Here is a 25,559-nt window from a genome sequence, read left to right on the forward strand (position 1 = left end):
TCTCCAGCGGACCGGTGTCGACCACCATACCCACCCCCTCTCTGCAGCGCTGTCGGGCAGACACGGTTTGTGTGCAACAGTGAAGAGGAGGAGACGGGGGGCAGATTTCTGTGCTACTGTTTGGTCCTCAAGGGGAGGAGCCAGTTGTCGATTCTACGCTGCAAGGAGAAGGCGCCGTGCAGAGAGGTAAGATACCCTTTACGTAATAGAAATTATTGTGTGTTTTATCTGTCGCCTGGACACGCTTTCAGATGCGCATTCAGACGGCTTTATTGTTGTTTTTCACGCGTGGCCGTATAGGATATGTGGAGGTGGAGGTAAATACGAATACGTAGCCTGGCGTGCCACTCCCTGCAATAGCATACTGATGCCCCGGACAAATCCTCATTAAATGTTTAATATAATGTGTCAGTATGCATAAATAACTCCAATAAAAGTGGAATTTGCGCACTGCTGCCTTTTAATGATAGCCCATTATAATTAATATAATTTCAAACTCCACTCCCAGTATATATATGTATATATGTACATATACCCTGCAGGCCTATGGGTTATTCCTTTAACAATGCTTTATATTATTCGGTAATTTAATGTAATAACAGTTGAACTCTGTAGAGCTTAAACATATGTATCAGTAGACATGGTCTATAACAGTTTTGTGAAATTCTACAACAATAATATGATGTCTTATCAAACTAAATCCCTTTTGCTGCGGTTATTCAATACTTTCAAGCAGACTGTAGACTTTCAGAGGTCACAAACAATCCCTGTTAAGCGCCACATGGTCCAGAAACTCAATATTTTGGTCAGGGATGCCGCTGAGCGCTTATGCGCGCGCGCGTGTGGGCAGGCTGAGGTCACTCTCATAGCTCTGAAACCCGCATTGCCGATGCGGGCCTCTGTCCAGTGGACGGATATTTAATAGGGTGTATCATCACGCTTTCCTCCACTGAACTCAACATCCGACCGAAAACGGCCGCTCTGTTATTTTATTTATTTATTTTTTTAAATAGTAACAACTTATTAACAGGTGCCACATCATCGAAAACGCCTCCAAAGCGAGATCATAATAAAGGCTGTATCAGCAAGGTTCACGCAGAGGACAGAATTCAGAAAAAGTGCCCTGTTTCTTCCCTGTTTGCCTTTTCAAAGAATGGGAAGCCGCTTTGGGGCAGAAATCTGATTGTGTAATAATCCCATCTGTCATCAAGAGGTGCCATAAACTACTATAGACTCTTAACTATAGGTAATTGTTTATCAAGTCAGAGTTAAGAAGAATGACTTACTCAGAGAAAAGTTTACCTTTGCCCACTTGTAAGAAATAGGCTTGATTTAAAAACATTTAACTCATGGTCTCCCATACAAATCTCACTGTGAATGTATGATTGAAGATGATATCCTTTTGACCCAAAGGCAGCTATCTGAAAAGGTCAAATGTCACAGTAATAGGTCATTACTCCCTTGAAGTGTTTTATAGTCTTTTATAGTACGTTATATACCTCTGAGGTGACCCTGTTTTAGTTTGCAACATATTAATGAAGCAGCTTCGGGAGAAACATCAAAAACTGCAGTGTTAGGAAGAGAATTTTGAGTATTTAAAACCATATCAGATAATTTTATTGCGATTTAATACATTTGTGGAACTCATAAGAATATGAGAGAAGCAGCAGATATTGATTTTTTTTTTTCAGAAACACTGGATCCTAGACAGTCTGCATCCCTACTAACAGCATCAGTTTGTGTGACCTTCACTGCCAGTTTCTAACACAGCCTGTGTGATAAAAATCTCAAAGGCAAAGCCAGTGTAACTCTGACATCATCACAGTTTAAAAAAAAAAAAAACTTTGTAAAGCTCCTCCAAAGCTACAAAGGACAAATAGGATGACCTTTATGCATGCATCAGTGAAATGGCTCTTTTAAAGCTTACCAACTTTGCTTGCGCATATTTTCTGTGGTGAACTGCACGGGTGTGTGCCACTCTTTTAGTCACATTAAAGGCGGTGTGAATCAGCATGCTGAATCATGTCACAGGGTAACAATACAAGACTCCTGCACATGCCTTAGTATGTTATGTAACGATGTCCACTGATACTGCTGCCCGAGGGATCAGTTTTCTTACGCCTGTTTGAAATAAATAAAAAATGAGCGTTTGCTGCTGTGAATTAAGACTGAGGCGAGTGTCTTAAGCTTTTGTTTTGTGTTGACAGGACATGAAAGGAGTGCCATTTCACTGTATTGCTTCCTTTGCTTGCTAAAAAGGAAGTTGTGAGGAGTTTGAGCAGGTTAGAAGGTGACATTTTGTTTAAAACATCTTAAGCTCCCAGCTCAAATATACATAAATGATGTTATCTTTTTATGGACAAGAAGAAGAAATGGCTTGAAAAGTGTGGTTTGTAACACATTACTTATTTAGAAACTTTCACTCCCAGCTGGAAAACAGAAAAGAGTTACTACAGAGATTTTTTTCTTTCAGAGCTAAAGTGAGTTATTGTTTTCTTCTCAAAATTGCATATATATATATATATAGTTTAACTCCAATGGGAGTCAGTTCATTATGATTCGTTTTTACTCTGAGCTCTGAGAGAAGCCTAGCTGTTTGTGCTATGAACATGTGGCACCTGAGCTCTCAGATGGACTAGGTAAACACATAACAGCAGGTTATGATTCACTTTTTTTGGTTTAGCTCATACTTTGTGGTGTGAAGAGCTCAAATCTTTAAAGGTACCTACAATTAGATTTCAGCATGTTATCTGTTTATTTCATTCATAGTGGATGCTATTTTTTATTAGTTACTGTCATTATTCACTGATTAAACCTGTGGGTGTTTTTTCTGTTTTAACTTTGACTACCAAATGTGATCTGCAATTTGTTGTTATTGTATAAACTCTGAATAATTCTCGTGATATTTACTCTATCCGTTAACTATGCTGCTATATGGACAAAAGTACACTTTACATCTATATAAAAAACAGTGGAAACCATTCCACGAAGCTCCCAGTGCACAGTTTTTGTGCTGATGTTAATGCCAGAGGAGGTTTGGAATGCTGCAGTCATTGAGTCAGCAGAGCGTTACTGACTTTTTATGCACTGTGCACCTCTGCACTCGATTTGCTGTGGTTCCTAAATATGTCACTTTGCAATAATACCATTTACAGCTAATTATGAGACATCAAGAAGGGAAGAAATTTTACAAACCGACTTGTTGCATCCTTTTACAGTACCATTCTGAAATTCAGTGAGTAACCCATTCAGGATGATCCATTCTTTCACAAATGTTTGTATGGCTAGGTGCCTGGTTTTATACACTTGTGGTAAGTAGACTGAATGAAACACCTGAATTCAAAGATTAGGAGGTGTGGCCCAGTACTTTTGTCCATATAGTGTTTCAGATTCATTTCATTAATCGTCTGGTTGGTTGTTGGAGTGATTGGCTGATTCCTGTGTGTGTACAAGGGAATGCAGAAGAGTTGCCCACACACTTGATGAAGGTCAGATGGACCAAAAGATTCAATATGATCTGAAACCAGCTTTTGAGAATAGCTAGAGGAGTTGCACCCTGTTGGACATTAAAATATTGCAGGTTAAAGATACACAAACTTCACTTTTCAGACCCAGAAGTTGCACCCATCTTTTTTAATGTTTGTGCTCTAAACCTAAGCCTAACCCTAACCTTAATACACATTTGCCTTAAAACGTAATGACTAACCTTACGTGGACTTTTGTTCCTATAATATCTGCAATAGAGACAACATTTTAATACCCGGACCAGAGACAGAGAGAGAGACACAGACAGAAAGAGACACACTCAAGAGAAAAGAAGCTGTGGAGATCTCTTTATGGGCAGCATCTGTGTGTTAACTATGTTCCCCTGAGTTTCCTGAGAGACGACAACAGGACTCTTCTTTCTCTTCACGGTCTCACAATATGCGTAGAGAGGAGTCATTACTTCATTTATTAGGGAAGATGCTCTGCTTGGCAAAAAAGCACACAAACAAACAAATACTCGGGTTTATTATCAGTAGTCAGAGACTGCAACTGTAGTGTTTTTGGAGTTTTGTGAATAGCACCAGTAACATTGTATCTCACTATGGTAACAATTAGTTGTTTAACAGCATCACCCATTTCTGTTACCTAATTATTCCATTTGGGATATTTAATATGAATAACTCATTAACTAACTGTATGTCTTTAAAGCATATGCAGATTTGCTATGTAGATTATATTATATTTATATTACACGTGTTACATAAGGTCGTGTGTGGCAATATCACAGTCAGATTCATATACTTGGAACCAATTGGATTCTTAATTTGAAGATCTTTTTGAATGGAATTTCCCTATTATCATATAATAGTATATCATATAATACATATTTCCCTGATATGTTGTTGCTACAGTGACAAACTAATCATGAAGCTCATGAAGTTATTACTGTCATCCTTATCGGCCTGATTTTGATAGATTAGTTGACACTGAGCAGCAGTGTCCATTGATTCTGTATCACAGCCACCGAGCACAGAAAACGTATAGCATCGTCTGTGTATCTACATAATTAAGTTGTATGCATACATAATTATGTGTCTGAATGTATGTTTGTGTGTCTGTAGATTATGTACGTGTGCAACAATTTATTTATTACTCATGTATTTTTGATGGTTGGGGGATCTGATTCCGGATCACGATATATGACAATTGAAGGATGCTCTACAGTTTGGGAGCTGGACTGCAGCAGGAATTTAATTAAAAGAACATAAGCAAGAGAAACAGAGAGATAAAAAAAAAGTCCAAAACAAACACCAGGATACCCAACAGCATGCAGGTCAGCATGCTGAGAGACTCATACAAGATTTAAACTGCATTTCTTGGATATTTGGCTACAACTAGTCCAAAAATATTCTTGTTAGTTGTGCTAACTTGGGATGACCCTCATCCTAATAAGCTGGGGTCCCTAAAATCCATGACAGATCTGACAGCAGCTTGAGTCAGCATTACATTTAGTCCTTCGGTGCCACAAACAAGCAAACTTTACAGACACTCAGCAGAGAATTGCAGTCATTTTATAATTCTATAGAGTGAAATAGATACATGTTCTAGTAAAACATCAGAAAGTGGAATTCAGTAACTCCATGCAAAGTCCTTTGTTTTATTTATTTGTGCATGCTTTTAGGCTACAGTCTAATCAATCAGGTTTTAAGATGTTTTATTTCTTGTTGCTATAATATTCTGTGTAATCTGATCTCATATGAACTGTCTCTACAAAGGCACTGCCTGCTTATCGCTTCCTTTTTATTTCATTTCCTCACAGTGACAACTTATCTAAGTCGTTAGGCAGCGAGTTGTGTTGTCTAATTGCTTGGTAATCTGTCTTGTAGTGTAGAGCCAGAAACCCACTGAGCTTAAAATTGAAAAACACTCAGTTCTATTCAAATCAGTTAGCCTGCGTGTGTTTGAGTGTGCACATTATAATTATATGTATGTGAGCATATATGCATGCAGCTCTTTTAATGTGTTCTGTTTGTGCACTTTTGATGTTTTCATCTGTGGGAATTATTTCTATAAATAAAGAGCAGCTCAGTGGTGTGTTCATCACAGAGGTTGGTGCTTCGGTGAAGGTCAGTCCCCACAGAATACGGATGATGGGGAAATTCAAGTGGATGCACAATTGGGATGCTATATTGGGATAGAAGAGAGTTACAAGGATCTGGATATAGAAGAGATGAGTTGGTTGCCGTTTTATTTTTCATTAAAAGATGGTGCCTTCACTGCACTGTTTTTTTTTTAAGCAGGCAAATGCTTCCATATGAAATCCAAGCCAGTTTTTAGATGCAATATCAGAGAGTTAACTGATGTGAACGTAAATACTTTATACCACTTAGCTCTTTAAACTGGTGGATTTTGAAGAAAGTGTAGTTAATTGGAAACACAACCAACACCCTGGTCCTTGATCTAAAGCTTGTCCAAATGATTAAAAAAAAGATTTTTGAGAGAGATTCAGGTACCATACACATTTGCATCACTTTTTTTCAAATGGGCACTAGCTGTTATGGTGTCAAATATTTGAGTGTGTTCACAAACAACTCTAACCATTTAATTTTTATTTCACTAGCTTTTTGGAAGAGGAGTTCCAACAGTTATCTTCTACACACACTGGCCACTTTGTTTGGTACACCTTCCTAGTACCAGGCTGGACCCCCTTTTGCTTTCAGAACTGCCTTAATTCTTCATAGTTTATGTTATGGTCCCTAAATTAACGGCTCGGAGGAACCCAACATATGAAATGCCACAATGCAGTTGCCACTCAACAAGCTTTTAATGAAAATGTGGTTACTCAAAAAAGACAAACAGAAATGAAAGAGATGGGAACTAAAACAACAAAAAAAAAAAAGGAGGCCGTGAACCAACCACAAAAAGGGCCGTCAGATTCAGGCTTCTCCCCTAAACTAGTTCAGACAAACTAAACTAATGAAAACCAAAACTGAAAACAGTCGTGCCGGTAACTCCCTCTCAAACACAATAACCAAAGCTATATGAGCAACAGAAAGATGATGTGGAGGGAGATCTAGTAGGAGGAGAGAAGGGCCTTCGCTGGGTTAATATGCTGCTACAATCCATCAGCAACCAATCAGCACTGAGGACAAACAAGAGAAGTGAGAGAGCAGGTTAATGAGGGTGCCAGTAAAACAATAAGACAATGGCTGGACCAACACCCTGAGGTCACGTGTAACAGTTTAGATTCAACAAGGTGCTGCAAACATTCCTCTGAGATTTTGGGCCATAGTAACATGATACCGTCACACAGTTGCTGCAGATTTGTCTGCTGCACATCCATAATGTGCATCTCCCTTTCCACCACATCCCGAAGGTGCTTTGTTTGATTGAGATCTGGTGACTGTAAAGTGTATCTGACGACAGTGAACTCACTGTCATGTTCAAAAAAACAGTTTGAGATAATTTGAGCTTTGTGACATGGTATATTTCCCTGCTGGAAACAGCCACTGTAAGATGGGTACACTGTGGGTATAAATATCTAAAATATCAATATGAATTGTCAGTGCATGGAGATAACCTTCAAAGAGTAAAAATATTGGTTTTTTATTCTTAGTTTAATAAGTAATGATCTAATAAGGGTCTGCTGTTCATATCAATTTAAAAACAGGTGACATATAGATATACTTCTAACTCTGTGAGAGAGCAGTTTAGATATTGCAGTGTATCATAAATCCAGATCCTTTGTGCATCTGTGTTTAAAGAATTACCCCAGATAGATAGATAGATAGATAGAAACCTCATAGATTTTCCTTTTTTCCATAACTAAAGAATACTGGAGAGCTCGAAATAGATGATCTATAATCATATCACATTTCACCACATATTCCATGGTCCGATTTGACGTAGTTGCATGGAGACAGCTATTTTAATTGGTCTGGGGTTTCATGAATCACCTCATGCTTCCTTTGCTCTCTGGGCCTGATTATGAAAGCTTGCTGCTGCCTAATGGATGCAGAATGAGTTGTTTGTGGTGTCTGTCACTGCCTCTCTTCTGCTTCACCCTCCTATCTCCCCCAGTCCTTTTTGTCAGACCAGTCACAACTTTCTCATCTATCTGCTCTGTGTGTCTCATAGCTGTGACCTTATTGCTGATGTCTGAGGCTATATGATGAATAGGCCATGGTGCAGACAACACCCTTCCATGTCTTTGCACTTTGAATTTGAGCTCAAATAGAGATTCAGGAGTAAAATGGACAACCTTATGTTTGAAATAGCTGTTTCTGCAACACTACTGATGGCCAGTTTTTAAAATCAGATCCCTGTATTGTGTTTGATTTGGTTTAAAGTAAATGACATTCAGTATCAGGCCTGCTCAGCCCTCCACCTGTTTATGAAGAAAGAATACACTGTACGTAGCCAGAAGTAACCATATTTACATGAGGTTTGGACTAGGGTGGAGCACTAGCAAACTTGGTTAGGAAGGGGCACCAATACACTGTTTTGAGGTGTCTTGCTGACACAGATACCTACAAAATTGTACAAAATATCACAAAAATAAAATACCAGAAATATGCAGTTTGTCTAGAAGACTGTTTTTGCATCCACCTGTCACTTAGCACATCTATGGCCCTCTTAATATATAACTTTAGGCCTTATTACAGTTTTAACTGATATGTTAGGATATGTTATTAATAATTTAAACAGGATGTCTCATAGAGATAAACATCTCTTTTTCAAGAGAGACCTGTGTAGAAAAGAAACATAGAGGTATTCAGAAATTAAGAAAAGCATGCACATGGACAGTTGCAGATATATTTTAAAATGTTCCAATAAAATCACAGAATGTGGCAACTTTTTTGCAACTCATTCCATTTATTAGCAGCAATGTTTCCAAGTTCAGTGTGAATAAGAGGCACAGCTAATGCTAAAATGCCCTTTGACCTGTGCTGTGCTTACATTTTATCAAAGAGCAGTTACTTGCAGTCTATGCAGTACAGACTTGTAAATAATTATTACAATGTCCCTCTCTTCTGAGGAAATGCCAGTGATAAATTACAATGCGCTGTGATACACAGAATCAAGAGGCTTTGAGGTGAATGAAGAAGCATGCATTTAAACAATATCACCGTAATCATAATCAAGCTCAGACAAAATTATACCATGTGTTAATGAGAAACAGAATTTGTCTTGAATTTTCCTGGGGCTTAAAAGTGAGTCTAGCATCTGGCCAGTGCCTCAAGTATTTATAACAAGCAACAGTTTCAATTATATGAGCATAGAGGGTTTGAATATGGACTGTAGGCTCGATACTTATAAGTGTAAGTTGTATAGCGTGCACTTTGTTTATCAGAATGAAACAAAAAGCTTATGTTTGATGAGATAATTTTGAAATGCAAACTAGTTTTGCAATAGCCAGATCAAGGAAAAGTTAGTGGCATATAAACTAGTGTCATCTGCATAAAAATGTATATTAAAATTTTGGGTACTGGAGATGATATTGTTTGTGTACAGGGTGAATAAAAGAGATCCAGCTATGGTATCCTGTGGAATGTCTGTACAAATGGCAAGGAGACTTGACCTGAAAAATTTGGAGACTGCTGTCAGAAAGATAGTCATAAAAGTATTTAATGGCCTGTTCATGTACTGTAAGCGACTATAATAAAGGGGAAAATAACCATAGAAACTAAAACCATTTGTCTCTACCAGGCCACAAACATGCTGATTTCTACTGTAAAATTGGAATTACAACATGGGGGATTGACTTTAGGAGACAGAGTCATGTAGTCATTTGAGATACCACAGGTTGCTACTTGGGCAAATCTGTGCTGACTTTTACATAAAATATGGTAATTAAATTGAGGTACAGTGCAGTTAATGTATTGTAATGCCTTATCTTGGACAAAACTCTTTCTTTTTGTAAAAAAAAAAAAAATCCTCAAAAGCTATGACTAGATGTGCTTAATTTAATAACATTTTTCTTGAAATAAATGCCATTTGACATTATAATGCGATTTTACTGAAAGTTGATGTCCAATGAACCAAAATGCACATTCAAAAATCTCTGGTTCTTGCTGTGTGGTTTAGTCATTGCATGCTTTTGTTTCCAGGTTGGAGTACTGCTAACAGTGGAGAAAAAGCCTAAAATGACGAACCACAGTCGCCCAGTTCAGGATTAATTCAGACTTCAGTGTGGGTGGAGGAGGAAGACTGAAGAGAGACAAAGTAAACCACATGATCAGGCCTCGGAAAGACTCCAAATCAGTGATGTTCCCCTCAGGCAGGGATTACCTCCTCCCCGTCGTCTCTCTCTCCATCTCACCCACTCACCCTCCCTCATACAACAGAGCAGCCGTCCAGCTCCAAGACTCCGAGCCGTGAGAGCGCACTGTGCTCGCCCACCTGCACACGCACACGAACACACGCGCACTCTAACATTGCTTTTGGATCCCGCCCATGGTCGTTGGTCTGCTCTCCTCAGCTGCTGCTCCTGCTCTAGTTCTAGACCATGAAGAGGCCCAAGCAGCAGACTGGGCCCTTGAGCTTCCTGAATTTTTTCAGCCGAAAGCCCAAATCAGAGCCAAAGGCGGAGAGGCCTGTGGAAGCCTGTCCCAAAGAGGAGGTGGCCATTACCCTGACTCCAAGCGAGCATCCAGAGCAGGTAAGACTGATGCTTTGTCTACTTGGTGTGAGCATAAGCAAATAAGGAATGACAGTTTCTGTGACTGTATTCCTTTATTTGGATTCATTCAAGTTTTGATAAAGTATTCAACTGAAAAATATTTTAATTTGACACTTATGTATTCCAATTTGAAATTTGTTGCTCATAGGTCATCATTATCCTTCTGTCAGTCAGAAGATGAAAATGTCTCACAGATAGTTGCGTAAGGAAAACCATGAAGCTGTTGATCATTAACTTTAGATCCATGCCCGTTTGCTTGCTTTGTCCTCTCCCCATGCAGCTACTGAACAAATCCATTAGTGTGTTTGTATAATTAGTTGGTCATTTGTACAAACAATGTTGCCAAGAAACCAAATGAAATACAACATTCCAGCTATGTACACACTTTCTAATACTACAAACAATAAGAACCCTTCATTCTCACAAGCATAATGTGCTTGGATTTGGTAAACCAGCAATGTTCTGTAACTGTTCTTAGGACCTCACAGCAGAAGAGGCTGGAGAATCAAGAGTTTCTGGAGCAGAAAAAGGAGAAGGAGGAGGTCCGCCAGCAGCGGCTGAGGTGGGCGAGAACAGCACTGCCACAGTTGAATTTGTGGGTGGAGTCAGCAGGGGCTCCACTGGTGTCCTGTCCCTCTCCTCCTCCAGCCAGGACCAGCTATTGGACGAGCACCTAGAAGAATGCCCACTGTGCCTGCTCAGTCAACCGCGTTGCCACTTTCCACGACTCACCTCCTGTTCTCACAGGGCATGCTCTGACTGCCTACGCCAGTACCTGCGTATTGAGATATCAGAGAGTCGGGTCGGCATCGCGTGCCCGCAGTGCCCTGAAACGCTGGCGCCTCTGGATGTTCGTGCCATTCTGGATGACCGAGCATTGCTGGACAGGTTTGAGGAGTACCAATTGAGGCGTTTTCTGGCATCCGATCCAGATACGCGCTGGTGCCCTGCGCCTGACTGCAGGTGAGAACTGAGCTTATACCTACCACCGTACTGTTTCAGGTGTTTTTTTCTTGAATAGTTTCAAGCATACTGTATTAAACTACTTCAAATTCATTTTTTAGCTTATAACTTGCAAAGAGAAGATATAGTTAAAGGGGAGTGTAATATTTTGGGAAATGACTTTGCTTATTGACATGATTCACACAGTAGCAATCCACTGTAGTGTAATTACTTCCAAAAAGAAAAAAACAGAACAAAACAAACCAAAAAAGAATAGTTAGAGCCCTAATCCAGCACAACAATGTGGCAGCCTTTGTCAAATCCATGTCATCCCACTACTGGCTGTATTATGTAAAAAACACGAGACTGATGCATGTGTCAGAATAACTCACTTAGATTTTAAAAGCTAATTGGCAGCATTTGAAAGCTTTTTCTGTGGTTCACCAAGTTTGCTGCATTTTATATACTTTGCAGATCCCGGAACAGAACAGACTTTGAAAAAAGGAACAAGTCCTCTACATATCGGTAACATTAACTCTTTGAGGCATCCTAAAGGGCCTCACACAGTAACACCTAAAAGATGTCCCATAGTAAGATATAAGAAACATCCACCTTTAATCAGTTTAAAACATTATTGGTCATGTACCTGGGACATCAGCTGGGGCCATTGTACTGTTAGTCCTGCTCCCTCAGAATAACTTGCGCTGACACTGATCTGTATCAATTTAATGTTCATGCATGGGTAACTGGATAGGTGTGCTGACGGGAAGTCAGGGTGCATGTCCACTTTTTTTGTGTGTGCGTGTGCGCAGTGTGTTCAGTGGATATTTTGTGGTCAAAAGCACGTATGCACCAGAGTTCAGGACTCAGTGGAAGTCTGTCAGTGCTTACTGCTCAGTCATGATGAATGAGGGGAGCAAAAATCAATACACAGTAGTGAATTAAATATAACACAGAGAAACAGGAGATCCTGTTTTTAAAGTGTCTGCAACAAATTCAGCGTGTTTTGAGTTTGATTTAAAAGAACTGTTTACAAGTGTAGATAATGGCATTTTGAAATTAATAACAGTCCTCGTACAAAAGAGGCTTTGAAGTTATGATTAATTATTTAAACTGGTTATTCACAGTTATGATTGGTGCATTCCCATGTTCCCAACATGCAGAGATTCCCTGAGGTCTTAGTGATAAAAACTTAGCAGGGGATTATGTTGGCTCAGGGAAAGTGTGATAAATGTGTGTTTTGTGTGAGTGTCTAATACAGACTTGTGTCTATGTGTGCAACTGGTTATGTTTTATCTGCATGTTTAATGTAAGTAGAATTTATTTTGATGTGGAAGTCTCTCGGTGCCCGTGTTAATGGCTTGTGGCGGAATTATTATTAATTTTTTTAGATATCTCGATTAAAAACAAAAGAAAAAACTTTGGTCACATGTGTGTAGGCAACACATTAAAGTTCTGCAGTTAAAATTTGATGAATCTGAATACTTAAAGTGGCCAGTGGCTTTGCAGCTGTTTCTTTCTAACTTCTTTGCATAACAAAGTGTAGAAAGTTGTACAAGATCATCCAGTTATTGCTTGTTTCATGGGTATAAGGCGCTCACTGCTATCTAGAAATATTTTATGCATGAACAGCAGCTTTGTTCTCCAGCCAAACATGTTTGACTTGAGAATCAAAGTCACTTCAAATCTGGTCTGACACCACAGTGGAATCAAGGTAACGCTGTAATTATCTTCTAGTGTGTGTAACCTTCAGCCTGTTTGATTCACCCACCTGTCTGACAAACAGAAAGCCACAAAAAAGCCAGTGATAAAGCCTGGTACAGGCTCAGTTTCTCACAGCAGAGTTTGGTTCCCCTCACATGATAACATATGTGAGGTCAAAAATCAAGCATAAGAGCCTGAACTCTAACATAATCTGCAGTTTCCTAGCAACACAGGAGGTAATTTTAACCCAAAAGACAAGAAAGACCACCACAACTTTTAAGTCAAATGAAGATTTGTTGAGAAACACAACAAGCACACAAACACATAACCAGATTACCTCAGGTATTATTTAGATGTTGATATAAAGTCTTTGGGTATGTAGCTCAATAAGCTTCTTGGTTTCATCATATACATATTGCCTGTCAGAGGATGCGTTTCTGGAAAAAGGTCCCCCAGATTGGTCGTTTATTTGAGCTGCGTGTCCCGGAGCCACACAATCAACATACACTGTGCGTTTGTCAGCAAAATCAACAATGGCCTCTTCAGTGCGCTTGACCTGCCAGGACAGCAAAACAGCTTTAAATAAGAACTCCCATCAACCAACCTTATGTGTGATTTTTAAATAAAAGTGCAGCAACTGTGAGTGTCAGCACTTGTAAACTCAGCATGTAATAGCACAAAGGTGGAGTGAGCAGGGAGGGCATTATTTACCTGCTGAACCTGGATTTAAACCTCTCTTAGTTAACGTATGAATTATCGCTGTTCTGTCATTTTCATCTGTAGTTTCTCTCTTTCCTCAGCTATGCAGTAATAGCTTATGGCTGTGCAGAGTGTCCCAAGCTGAGCTGTGGCCGTGAGGGATGCGACACAGAGTTCTGCTACCACTGTCGGCAGCTGTGGCACCCCAACCAGACGTGTGACCAGGCCCGGCGTCAGCGAGCCCGCCACACCTCAGGCAGCAATGATGCCTCCACGCTGTACGTCTTCAATGAAGAACCTGGAGGAGGTAAGGCAGCAGCCACGTGATTAAGCGAAACTTTGAGTGATCTGTGGGCCCCTTTGCTGTAAACAAGCACTTGAAAGACTACCGGGCTTTGCCACTAGTACTTCTAGGCCTATGTGGGTTTTAAGGTTTGTAATAAAGATAGATGAATCAAACAGGCTGAAGGCCACACCGGCTACCTTTGTAACATTCTCAACTATTTTGACGATAAAGTGTTGTCATGTATTCCCGCTGGAATGTCATGTGACATGTGGAAAAGAAATTTTTCACAGGACTCTACGCAGTCCTATGAAAAACTAAGTACATCCCATGATTCAGTAGCTTGTAGAAGCAACTTTAGCTACAATAACTTGAAGTAATAGTTTCCTTTGTGCCTGTATCAGTCTCTCACATCATTGTGGAGGAATTTTGACCCACTTTTCTTTACAATGTTGCTTCAAGTCAATGAGATTTGTGCACATTCATTTATACACAGATCTCTTCAAGTCCCGCCACAGCATTTCACTCAGGTTCAGGTGTGGATTTGACCTGATTGGGCCATTGCAACACCTTGATTCTTTTCTTTTCCAGCCCTTCTGCTGTAGATTTGCTGCTGTGCTTGGATTCCTTGCTTGAGTTGCGTGCTTTTCAGCCTATCTGAACATCTGCTCTTTATAGAAGAGGTCACACTTACAGATGTTTAATTAATTAAGTGCATTTGATTAGCAGTACCTGGATGCTACTAGTTTTCACAGGAGTCCACAGAGTCATGTGGAAATTTGCACATGACTCAACAAAACGGAACATGTCTCCAAAAATGAACTGATTCCTTTAAGATGACAGTATTGCATGTTACGTGTAGTAGCTTAAGTACAGTATTTCCTCCATTACAGATGCAGAGGAAATCAAAGCATGCCCTCGCTGTGGTGCCTACATCATGAAGACCAATGATGGCAGCTGTAACCGTATGAACTGCACTGTGTGTGCCTGTCAGTTCTGCTGGCTGTGTATGCAGGAGATTACTGACGTGCACTACCTCAGGTAGCACACAGAACAATAAAACAAACAGCCAGATGTCCTATTTAATGCTTACTCTAAAGATACTAAAACTGTATACCCTAAGAACATGTGGTAAAAGTTAACATTCCAAAAAGCATGAAGATGATAGAATTTTTGAGTTTTTATTGGGAAAAATGCTGAAAATTACCTGGTTTGAATTTCTTAGGTGTGAGAACGCGCTGCATTCCTGTGATGTTCGTATCATCAATGGTAAAAGCTCATCCCAAAGACAGTAAACAAAACAAAGCTAGTCACAGTAGCGTCACAACTACTAATGCATCTACAATGCCGTACCTAGTCAGAGATAGTGAGGCATGTGCATATTTAATAATTTAAAATGGTTTATATGAACTTTCACTTGTTTTCACGTTCCTGGAAGGGAGTCACTGCTGGTTTGACATCAGTTACTCTCCTCAAATGTTTTGTCTACTATGCAGCAGAATATGGAAGTCAAGTGAAGACTGAGTTTTTCAAGTACTTTTCCTCAGCTGGTCCATGCCCATCTTGCAGTGGCAGCTAAAAGTTGATTAGTTACATTTAAAAATATATATTTTAATCTGTTTTAATCTGTTGATTATTTTTAACAAATATCCCTTCCCATCTATTCATACTCTGATGCAGTTAAAAACTACAAAAGCATTATAATCAGACTGTCAGGCATATGGTTGAAAACTAGTATGATGTGGGAAATTATTTAAAAAAAAAAACAGACTTTGTCACAGTGTAGCCACATACAGGATTAATTTTCCTCAGGAAGACTTTTAAACTTTGGTGTTACCATGTCATGAACTGAAATCGAGATTGATAATCAGCTTATACTGTAACTCAGATGTTGAAAAAATTAACACACCGCAGTCGATTATTTAATATGAAATGTGCAGGTGCTATATAAAATTTTAATTAAAGTATTTTTTTGGCCTCTGGTTCTGTTGGCTGCGCGTTTCAGCTGAAACTGAGGATTTTTGTTTACCCTTTTTTATGAGCTGCAGTGGCTTCCGACACTGTCCTCCTTTTCCCACTTCCTTTGTTCTCTCCTCTGCCCTCACCCTTTTCTGGCTTTCATGTCACAAATTACAGTGGATGTTGTACAGAATGACAAAGCTTTTAGCATCTCACAGCCAGTTTAGAATAACAGAGTCATAATTTCTTACTAAAATTTCTCCCGTTTAGGCTTTTAGAACCCCAAAGTAGCCCAAACGCATGCTTTGAGAAAAACAGAGCCCTCCGGTGCTATTTGTGTTCTTTATACAAGTTATTTTGCTACTTGATTAAGATCAGACAGGATTCGTCAGTTGTATTGTTCTTCTTGTTAGAATTACACCACAACACCAAAGGCTGGTGGCAGATAAGGTAACACTGAAGGCAAGATTTATTTTTCATCCAGTCATATTTTAAGTAGGAGAGCAGTGATTGCTCATAAACAAATCCAGACAACTTGGATTTCCCATTTCTCTATCGGAAATGAGTAAATATGATAAATGAGTATGTGAGTAGTAAGTAAATTATAAGTAGCAAATTATGGCAATTTGGGGAATGAAAGCGGAACCAAAATAATAAATGCAGATTAAATCATTCATGAAAAAAAATGACACAGTGCGCTAATGTTGTCATGCTGTCAGTACTCTTCTATTTTACTTGTTTCTTAAAAAGAACATTAAAAAGAGGTTTATGTTTATGTCAGACCTACTGTACATGATGATGCTTTGTTGAGCATAGCAAATGATTATGTGTTTATTTGAAGCACCACTGATTTTGATAGGAATCGTTATTGTAAGGCAGGGGTGTCAAACATAAGGACAAAATCGGTCCAGCAAAGACTCCAATGTGGCCCACTGGACAGTTTTGGAAAATGTGAAGGAGGGTATAAATTTTGGACTTTTAACTGTATTTTCAGAAGTTTTACAGCTTTTTCTACTGATAAAGACCTCCCCCGTGGCCATTTATGCTATAACAACATCATTACATAATAGATTAATAATTAAATTAAACATGTTTTTTCACTATCTACCACAGAAATTTCTGGTTTTTACAATGGGTACACAATAAAAAAAGTATTTATAAAGAAAAGAAAAGAAAGGACATTTTCTGTGAATTAACAGAAAAATCCTGTCTTCTAATTACAGGACAGTCTGAGGAATGAGCTACCAGAGCTTTTTCTGTAATTTTACACATTTATTTCTGTCTCCCACAGAGTTGTGCTGACAGGTTTATTTCATTTTTTTATCATATAGAAAAACTGGGACGTACTGTTGAAATTGCACTTCTTTTTCTTATATTGAGATAGCTCAGGGATTAAATGTGTAGTTAAACTTTGTTACGCTGACAGAAAGGGGACTTTCACTGGTTCGGCCCACTTAAGATCAGAGTGTGCTGTATGTGGCCCACAATGTAAAATGAGTTTGACATCTCTGCTGTAAGAGATTGCCAAATTCAGAGGGATTCATCCTCTGAGGAATGTCTGTATCAAATTTAATGGCAAGTCATCTGTTAGTTTATGTACTGTATTTCATTCTGGGCCAAAGTATCAATCGCACAACTGACTGACACTGACATCCATTAAGCCATGTTGCTACCGTGGTTAACAGACCTGTATGTGTTGTTTTACAGTAGCTGATCTCCCCTAATGTGTCTGCCATGTCTCTCAGTCCCTCAGGATGTACATTCTGGGGGAAGAAGCCATGGTCTCAAACCCGCAAGGTACTGTGGCAGGTGGGCATGTTGCTTGGAGCACCTGTGGTCATCTCCCTTATAGCAGGCATCGCCATCCCAGTCATTATTGTGGGCATACCAATCTACATGGGCCGCAAGGTCAGTAAATCCTGTGTCACATCATGTAACTTGTTAATTTTGTACTTTATATGTAATGTATTATTATAGGCTCTTTTCAGTATCTGGGATTAGCTTTTGAATGACATGTAGATGTCTGCTTTCTATTACCTTATTACTTGCATGTAACTGGTAGATCAAAGCTTACCTTACATTAGAAACTAAGAACACATCTTAGGGAAACTAAGCTGCAGCTAAAATCCACTTAGATATGAATAGTTTTGTTTTAGTCAGAGGCATGATACATCTTATGTCATGACTTCACAGGCATGCTGGAGTGTATGTAATAGTGGCCATGAATAAGCTGTCGCAGAGATGGAGAATGAAAACAAGGGACACTTTTGGTTATGTGATTTGTGCTCTTTTTGTTACCTTTCAGGTCCATGGTCGTTGTAAGAAAAACAATATCTCAGGAAGTAAGCACTACTTGACTGTGGCAAGTGGGGTGATGATGTCAGTGTTTGTGTCACCGGTTATAGCAGCCGTCACTGTGGGTAAGGAATTAATAGTAATATTAAATAGTTTGTCTGGTGCATCAGAAAGAACATTCAAAGGTTTTAGTAAACCTGGAATTTTTATAAAAGGAGATAAAATTGCAGTAATTTTATCTCCTAAGGAGCTCTGAGATGCTAAATGTGGTAATTTGACATCTCTTTCTTTGGGAATAATAAGATGTAGTTTTATCAGGGGCTCTCTAAGACAATGTTCAAAAAGTCATTTTTTTAAAAGCCGTTAAAGATTACGATGATCCATGTGGGTTTGAGCAGCACACAGCAAATTCTGGACTGTCTGGAATAATCCCCTCCATGATAAGAGCAGGAACTGTAAGAGAGAAACCCTTCATCTTTTAACATGCAGTCCACGCGATTTAAAACCTAAAATGAAAGGAAGAACTGGACATTTTGTAAAACACATTCTGTCATGTGAAAAAACATTTTTGCAGGACTCTGTGCTGTCTTGTTAAAAACTAAGCACACCCTATGATTCAGCAGCTCGTGAAGCCATCTTTAGCAGCAGTAACTTGAAGTATTCACTTTCAGTATGACTTTATCAGTCTCTCACATCATTATGGAGGGTTTTTGGTCCACTCTTCTTTACAGTGTTGCTTCAGTTTATTGTAGTTTGATGACACTTGTTTATGCGCAGCTTTCTTAGGGTCCTGCCACAGCCTTTCAGTTATGTTGAGGTCTGGACTTTGACAATACTTAGATTTTTTCTTTTTAGCCATTCTGTTGTAGATTTGCTGCTGTGCTTGGGATCACTGTTCTGCTGTGTAACCCAGTTTCAGCCCAGCTTTAGCTGTCAGACAGATGGCCTCACATTTGGTCCTAGAATATTTTGCTATACAGAGGTGTTCATGGTCGGCTCAATGACTGCAAGGTGTCCTGGTCCTGTGGCTATAAAACAAGCCCAAATCATCACCCCTCCACCACCATGCTTGACAGATAGTATGAGATGTTTGTGGTGATATGCTGTACTGCTCTGCATTATGGCCAAACATCTCCACTTTGGTCTCATCTGTCTAAAAGACATTGTTCCATAAGCCTTTGCAGTTTGTTCAGATGCAGCTTTACAAACCTAATCCATGCTGCCATGTAACATACATTTAACTGAGGCCTGTAGACTGTAGGTCTTGCTAACTGCCACTTTCCCTCTTAATTCACATGGAAGCCTTGAGGATGCTTAGTTGTTAAAACCTTTTTACATGACTGTTGCTTTCACCCTGAGAGTTTGATGAAGAAAACTGATACCAGTCTGCCCAGTATGTTAGCTCACACAAACATGTCTGGCCCACCAGTGGCTCTAAAACATACTGATTAGCATGTTATATTTCTTTTTACCGTGTACAAAAAAAATGACACGTCCCACTCTGCAAAAAAACAAAGAAACACAATCTTGTTTTGTTTTCAAAGCTCATCTGTGACTTTTAATTAATGAGGTGTAGGTGGATTTTGTTACCTCTATGCAGTACTACACAGACATGAAAAAGGCTTCTTTTTTTTCTTATGTAACTCAGCAAGACAGTGAAGAATATTTCCCAAACTTTCTTCCATAAATTCTCCAGATCTGAACATGCAGCCAATCATGATCTGCAGAGGGTTTAGTACCAGCCATACAAACATCCACAAGGCGGGCTTTTGTATGCAAACACACCATTTTATTTCATTAACACACACACACACACACACACACACACACACACACACACACACACACACACACACACACACACACACACACACACACACACACACAGTGCAAAGTAGCATTTTGATGACTCATGCTACTTTAGGTAACATTTCGAGCAATGACAGAAATTCTTCAGACTTCAGTAGCATCTTATCTTTCCCCTGCAGTGTCACAACCATAACTGTACCCCTCTCTGTTTGGTCATCCCTTGGCACACACAAACTCAATGACACATTTAGCCGCATTGTACTTGTCCCCTTACCTCTTACCCCTGCATATACCTCTGCGCTTGCATACTGGTCTCTGCGCAGGTTCATTTGCCACTTTTGCTTCATTTTCTGTCTGCCATACGTTTTGTAAAACCTCTTCTGTTTTGTGCTCTCACTGCCCTCCAATTGTTGTTTGGCTTCTCATATTTGAGTCAAAGCACTCTGTCTTTTTTTGTTGCTCTCTTTTGGACACAGACACACACTGTCTTTCGCTTTCACTCCTCTCCCTGTGTGATCTGTTTGGCTGGCAGGCTCATCCTCTTGCCCTGGTTTCACCCTCTTGCTGAGTCAATAGCGTCCCAGTGTTCCCGCTGTGTTAATGATGTCCCTTTGTGTGGTTGGCACTCTTCTTTGTGTTCTCAAACTCCTATCTCAATCACAGGTTGCATAATTGCACAGTGTAGGGAGGCTGCTGGTCATCAAGTTTGGGGTTCATTCAAAGCACTTTGTGAAGGTTATGAGGGGCAATCAAAAGAAGTAGAGCTTGTTAAATAAAATTTGACTTTCCCAGTGCAGCTCTGGCCTGTTTCGCTCTCATTTTGTTTTGTTATTATGATAAGGCAATCCATAAGCGTGAATAATGATTTATTTTGTGAAAACTGTGTTATTGCATCCTGCCAGGGTATGGACTGTACATTTATTTAGTGCTTGTAAGCAAACATCTATGTTCATCAGTATATTCACAACCTAAGTTGGCTGAAACTATAATCAAGAGGACAAATAACAGTCTGTGTTTAGGTGTCCACTGTGCAAATGTCTTTTCACCTCTCACCATGAATAATTCATATTTATAACATTCTTTCAAATTATTCACCTCCTGTCATGTGGATGAAGAATGATTAACGTGGATGTAAAGAATGATTGTCATCAAAAGGATGAACTAGGAAAGATGGATAACATTTTTATTACTAATATAGAATTTCTTAAAAGCAGCACGTAAAATAGATGGCGAAAGGAAAATCCGAATGCCTGGAAGCTTGGAAGGAGACCATTACCTTGCTCCTCACTTAAAGAAAGGACATAATGAATATATAATTTCTTGGGGAATTAGTAATCCACTCTATATGCCTAATTTCTTCCGCTTACTTACGTTTAAAATGCTTAATAAGCTTAATAAATCAATGCCTACTTGCAACTTGAATGTGCCCAGTCCAGCGTGAAGCAGGAGGGGCTCCCCCTTGTGTTTGTTTTGTGGTGTTGTACTAATAATTAAGAAAAAAAAAGAAAACACAATTGAAGTCTCTAAAGGGGCACGCCACCAGTTTAACATGTCGCAAAACAGAACATCCATAAGCACAAAATTGCATGTTGGTAGTCTGTGGGAATACTGTGCAGCATGTGGAATATGAAAGAGATGTGGATTTATCAGGTATGGAGTGCCTACCCAGAGGTACAGTAGTGCATGATAGGGAGGTGGTGTTTTGTGAGCCTACTAATTTTGGTCGCTGAAAATGAGGCACTTTGTACAGAAATGACTTTAATTCCTACACAGTTCAATACTCTTGTTAAACCACTTGAATTAAAGTTGAAAGTCCGCACTTCAACCATGTCTTCACTATGGAAAATATGTTACGAACAAGGTCTTTATCTTTTTGCCGTTTTCTTTCAGGTGTGGGTGTACCGCTAATGCTGACTTATGTCTATGGGGTCGTCCCCATGTCACTCTGTAGGAACGGTTGGTGTCGACCGCAGAGTGAGCCCCCTGAAACACACAAAATCCAGCTGGAAGACTTAGCCAGCTGTGAGTATCAGTAATTGAATCAATTGATAGTTTTAGGTTAGGGATATTGTCTGGCCATAAGAAGGCATACATGAGTAGTCAGTTGTGATTTGTGCTCCAAATTTTGGCCTCATCTGATACAGTTTCAACTTCTCTTATAGATCTTCTATTTTCTCATGTAGTCAGTGATCATTGGACGGGTCAGAACAACCCAGCACTCAACAACACCAGCGTCCAGGAAGTCCAAGTCAGTGTACAGGAAGTAGGCGAACTCCCAAGTACGAGTACCACACCCCCGGAGCCAGATAGATATGCGGGATTGGACGAAGCCTCAGATCGCCACGGATACACCCAGCAGGACAGCCAGTCTGACTGCAAGGTGGTTATTGTGCCTGATAGCAAGACCGATGAGATGCAAATGATTCCTTTAAGGTAAATGTTGCCTTTAGAATTTCCTCAAATGCCTTTTTACACACGAATTTAATTGAATATTTTCAAGCAAATATTTAATGTTTCTCCCTTTGTAATACCTATACTTAATCTTCATGTCTTCTTTTTGCAATGACTAATTCATAATATAGTCTAATATAGAATACCCTGTTGTAATTTATCCAATAAAGATATCCTGTGATTTCTTGTAAGCAAACAAAATTTATATTTTTATTCAGTGTTACTCAAGAAAATGTTTGGGTTGAAGCCCCTCCCACCTGAGATGCAAATTGAAGGGTCAAGATGTCAAGGAAACCGACATTTAATAAAATGAGACATCCTTGCTACGGCGCTGCCATTTCTGTCACTGCGGCACTGCAGCGTCATCTGCTTTGTTATACCCAGCCGCTGTATTTTATGATCTCTGTCAGATGAGCATAAAGGTTTTCATGGCATCTTTGATTTAAACTTGAAAAATGATTGACTGCTAGCCCTTACTATATATATATATATATATATATATATATATATATATATATATATATATATATATATATATATCTCGCCATGGTCTGTATATTCTGACTTCCACAAGGAATACGCCCATTCACCCTCTCTCCTTATCTCCTCTCTCTTTGAGACAGATTTTTAGGTAGTGAGACTTCCTTCAACATGCTGCACTTAGATTCATTTTCAAGTCAGAGGCAGGAGGATGGAGTAGAGAGGAGATGAGCATGCACAAAATAAAAAAAAAAAGAAAAGCATCTATCTATGCTTATTGGCAAGTAGTCTTCTTCTGCAGCAAAAAACTGGGGCATTGCTGCATTTCTTGGTGCATTCCCACCACTTGTTGGTCAGTGGGATAGTTAGAAATTGCTGGTTAAAGTGTGTTTTTCAAAAGTCACAAAGAACAGCAGTTCCATATTGCTATTAGAGGTCAGGACTTACACCTTAAATTTCATGGAAGGTGCTGTGACCAAACAGACAAAGCCAACCACCACAGTATTTGGTATATTAGTAATTGCCTTTAAAACAGTACAAGTTCCTCAGCACCTGGATTTAATTTCGATGGCTTCTGTTTCTTGTAAAGCTCCCAGACTGACTCAGTGATGTTAATTTAATAATGATTTTTGGACCAGTCTGAATGTCTGATGCATGGCAACATTTTTGCGCAATGCCACACAATGACTCCACTGTGCTTCTTCATTCTGGCCACAGGGAAAGAACAAATATTGAAGTTCGTGTTGAAATTGAGACCCATCCCAGGGGCGCCCGCCAGTCCAGCCTAAGTAGCATCCTGTCTAGCCGCAGCTTGTCAGCGGAGTCACTGGGACAGTCGCAGTCCCAGTCCCAAGACTACCTGTGTGCCTCAGAGCAAGAAGAGAGACGAGAGGCAGGAGGAGGAGAAAGAGAGGAGCAGGAGGCACAAGAGAAACCAGGAGGAGAAGCAGGAGAAGATGAAGAGACAGTTTTCCCAGTCTTTGAAACAGACGGTGTATGAGGTTCTTCAATGCAGGTGTTGTACTAGGTTGAAGATTTAGTCAGGTTTTATGGCTATAAACTAATCCATGACCTGACATTGGATTGACCTGAGACTAGTTGGCTAAGGCCACCTTCTGCTTCCAAGATGGGCCCTCCAACCAGATGCCTTGTAGCTGCACCCTCTGAGGAAGATGCGGGTTTAGAAATAAAGATGAGAGTGTGTGTGAGTGTGTGTATGAGACAAAAAGCATGAGACTATGATTTTAAAAAAAATGGAGGGCTATATACTGCAAAGCAGACAGGAGAGCATGTTAGCCGTCTAATCCAGTCTGTTTTTTTTTCTCTCTTGTTCTTTCTAAAAGAAACTACCTTTCTCTCCCTCTCGTTTAAGTCTGTTTCATGCAGTCCTCCCCTTATCTGGCTGTTCTCTTTTAGCAATCTTGCCTTCCTCACCTTTTACAAATTGAGAGAGCGCCAGAAGCATGAATTGTGTTATGGGGAGACTAAGACTAACAAATAGCTTGTTGGTGACTTGATGTAAAAATGTTCCCAAGACATGCTGCAAAACAGGATGAATTCTTTTTTTTAAGTCTAAATGGGTATTTCAAGTATTTTATGATGCAGTGTTGACTTATGAATCGGGCAATTTTAAACAGATGATGCATGCTGGACTGTCTGATCACTCTTTTGTCAAAGAAGTCCAGTGCAAGATTAAATTTGAAACTTTTAAAGCCTGTAACTGCTGTTCTTTATTGGATTCACAGGTGCTCTGTGACAGTGTGCCAGTGACTTGAGGGCTTCTAAATACCAAGAATTACTACTTATCAGAGATCCAGTCTTCCATGCAAACAGATGGAGGCAGGATTGTTTGTTTTTTTTGGTTGTTTGTTTGTTTGTTTCTTTTTCTACTGCTTTAGTGCAGTGTTCAGCCTTCAAGAGGCTATTTCTTTTTTAAACAGAAGAGGGAGATATTTCTTTAGTTTGTAAAAATAAATGCTCACTCTGATGCAGGGCAATGTGGGAGCAACACCATTTTCTTGAATTTTAAAAGCTGCATGGTTCTCCAACTTGCTGCATCCAGAATAACAACACATTAACACATGCAGATTGGCACATACTCATATGATCACATGCAAAGCAGTCAGTGTAGTTGCAGTAGTGTGTGCTACTGAGAGCATTAAATATAAACTAAAGACTCTCTCAAATGATCACAGAGCACCAAAATGACAACAACAGCATGCCACCGCAGGCTAAACCTTAATAACCCCGTTCTAGATGATTTGTGAGAAATACATGACTATACAGTACATGCACTGCTTAGCTTCCTGAGTGTGAAATACTTGTGAGATGATCTTAGACTTAACATGGTAACCTGTGCTGGGTTGTGGAGAGAATTTAAATAAATATTTCACCATGAAGGACAAAAACAAACGCAATGTTCTCTATGTCTCAGAAGTGATTTTTCTTTGGTAGAAGTATATAGAGTTGTGGTAAGAAGTTTACACCCGCTCATCATTGGCATGAATGTCATGGTAATTTGGAGCTTTTAATAATTTCTTTGAACTGTTGTGGAGCGATGGCACGCCATACATCTTTAATGAGATTTATAAACAAGAACTAGGGGCACAGGTTGGATTTTCTCAAAGCTGCACAGGGTCAAAAGTACACATCTAGGCTCAAATATATATATTTACATTCACTTAAATCTTTAATAAGTGGTGCTGGAGGTTCTACAACATCTTTTAACTTGGCAAGACCAAAGCCTATTAACTTCTCATTAGTGATCAT

The 25,559-nt window shown here is 39.5% G+C and overlaps 1 protein-coding gene across 2 annotated transcripts; it reads left to right on the forward strand.

The window, feature by feature from the left end:
- LOC115773872 (E3 ubiquitin-protein ligase RNF19B) lies at nt 1-25,202 on the forward strand. Of its 2 annotated transcripts, none has more exons than XM_030720793.1 (10): nt 1-186; nt 9,597-10,147; nt 10,647-11,131; nt 13,615-13,820; nt 14,690-14,837; nt 17,501-17,663; nt 18,061-18,175; nt 21,750-21,881; nt 22,043-22,292; nt 23,508-25,202. In XM_030720793.1, the coding sequence occupies exons 2-10, from the start codon at nt 9,995-9,997 to the stop codon at nt 23,788-23,790; spliced, it is 1,935 nt and encodes a 644-aa protein (XP_030576653.1). In that variant the 5' UTR covers nt 1-186; nt 9,597-9,994; the 3' UTR covers nt 23,791-25,202. The 2 variants fall into 2 exon arrangements, with proteins under 2 accessions (XP_030576653.1, XP_030576652.1); XM_030720792.1 differs by having other exon boundaries at nt 5-186; nt 22,022-22,292.
- Nucleotides 25,203-25,559: the final 357 nt, after the last annotated feature.

This window comes from Archocentrus centrarchus, chromosome 24, assembly GCF_007364275.1.
Source record: "Archocentrus centrarchus isolate MPI-CPG fArcCen1 chromosome 24, fArcCen1, whole genome shotgun sequence".
In the NCBI taxonomy this organism is placed as follows: domain Eukaryota; kingdom Metazoa; phylum Chordata; class Actinopteri; order Cichliformes; family Cichlidae; genus Archocentrus; species Archocentrus centrarchus.

Excerpts from the sequence above, each read along its gene's own strand:
- LOC115773872 (XM_030720792.1), top strand. The coding sequence starts at position 9,995 with ATGAAGAGGCCCAAGCAGCAGACTGGGCCCTTGAGCTTCCTGAATTTT. Across the intron at positions 13,821-14,689 it reads CAATGAAGAACCTGGAGGAG|ATGCAGAGGAAATCAAAGCA; the intron begins GTAAGGCAGCAG and ends CCTCCATTACAG. Across the intron at positions 21,882-22,021 it reads GCTGGAAGACTTAGCCAGCT|ATCTTCTATTTTCTCATGTA; the intron begins GTGAGTATCAGT and ends CTTCTCTTATAG.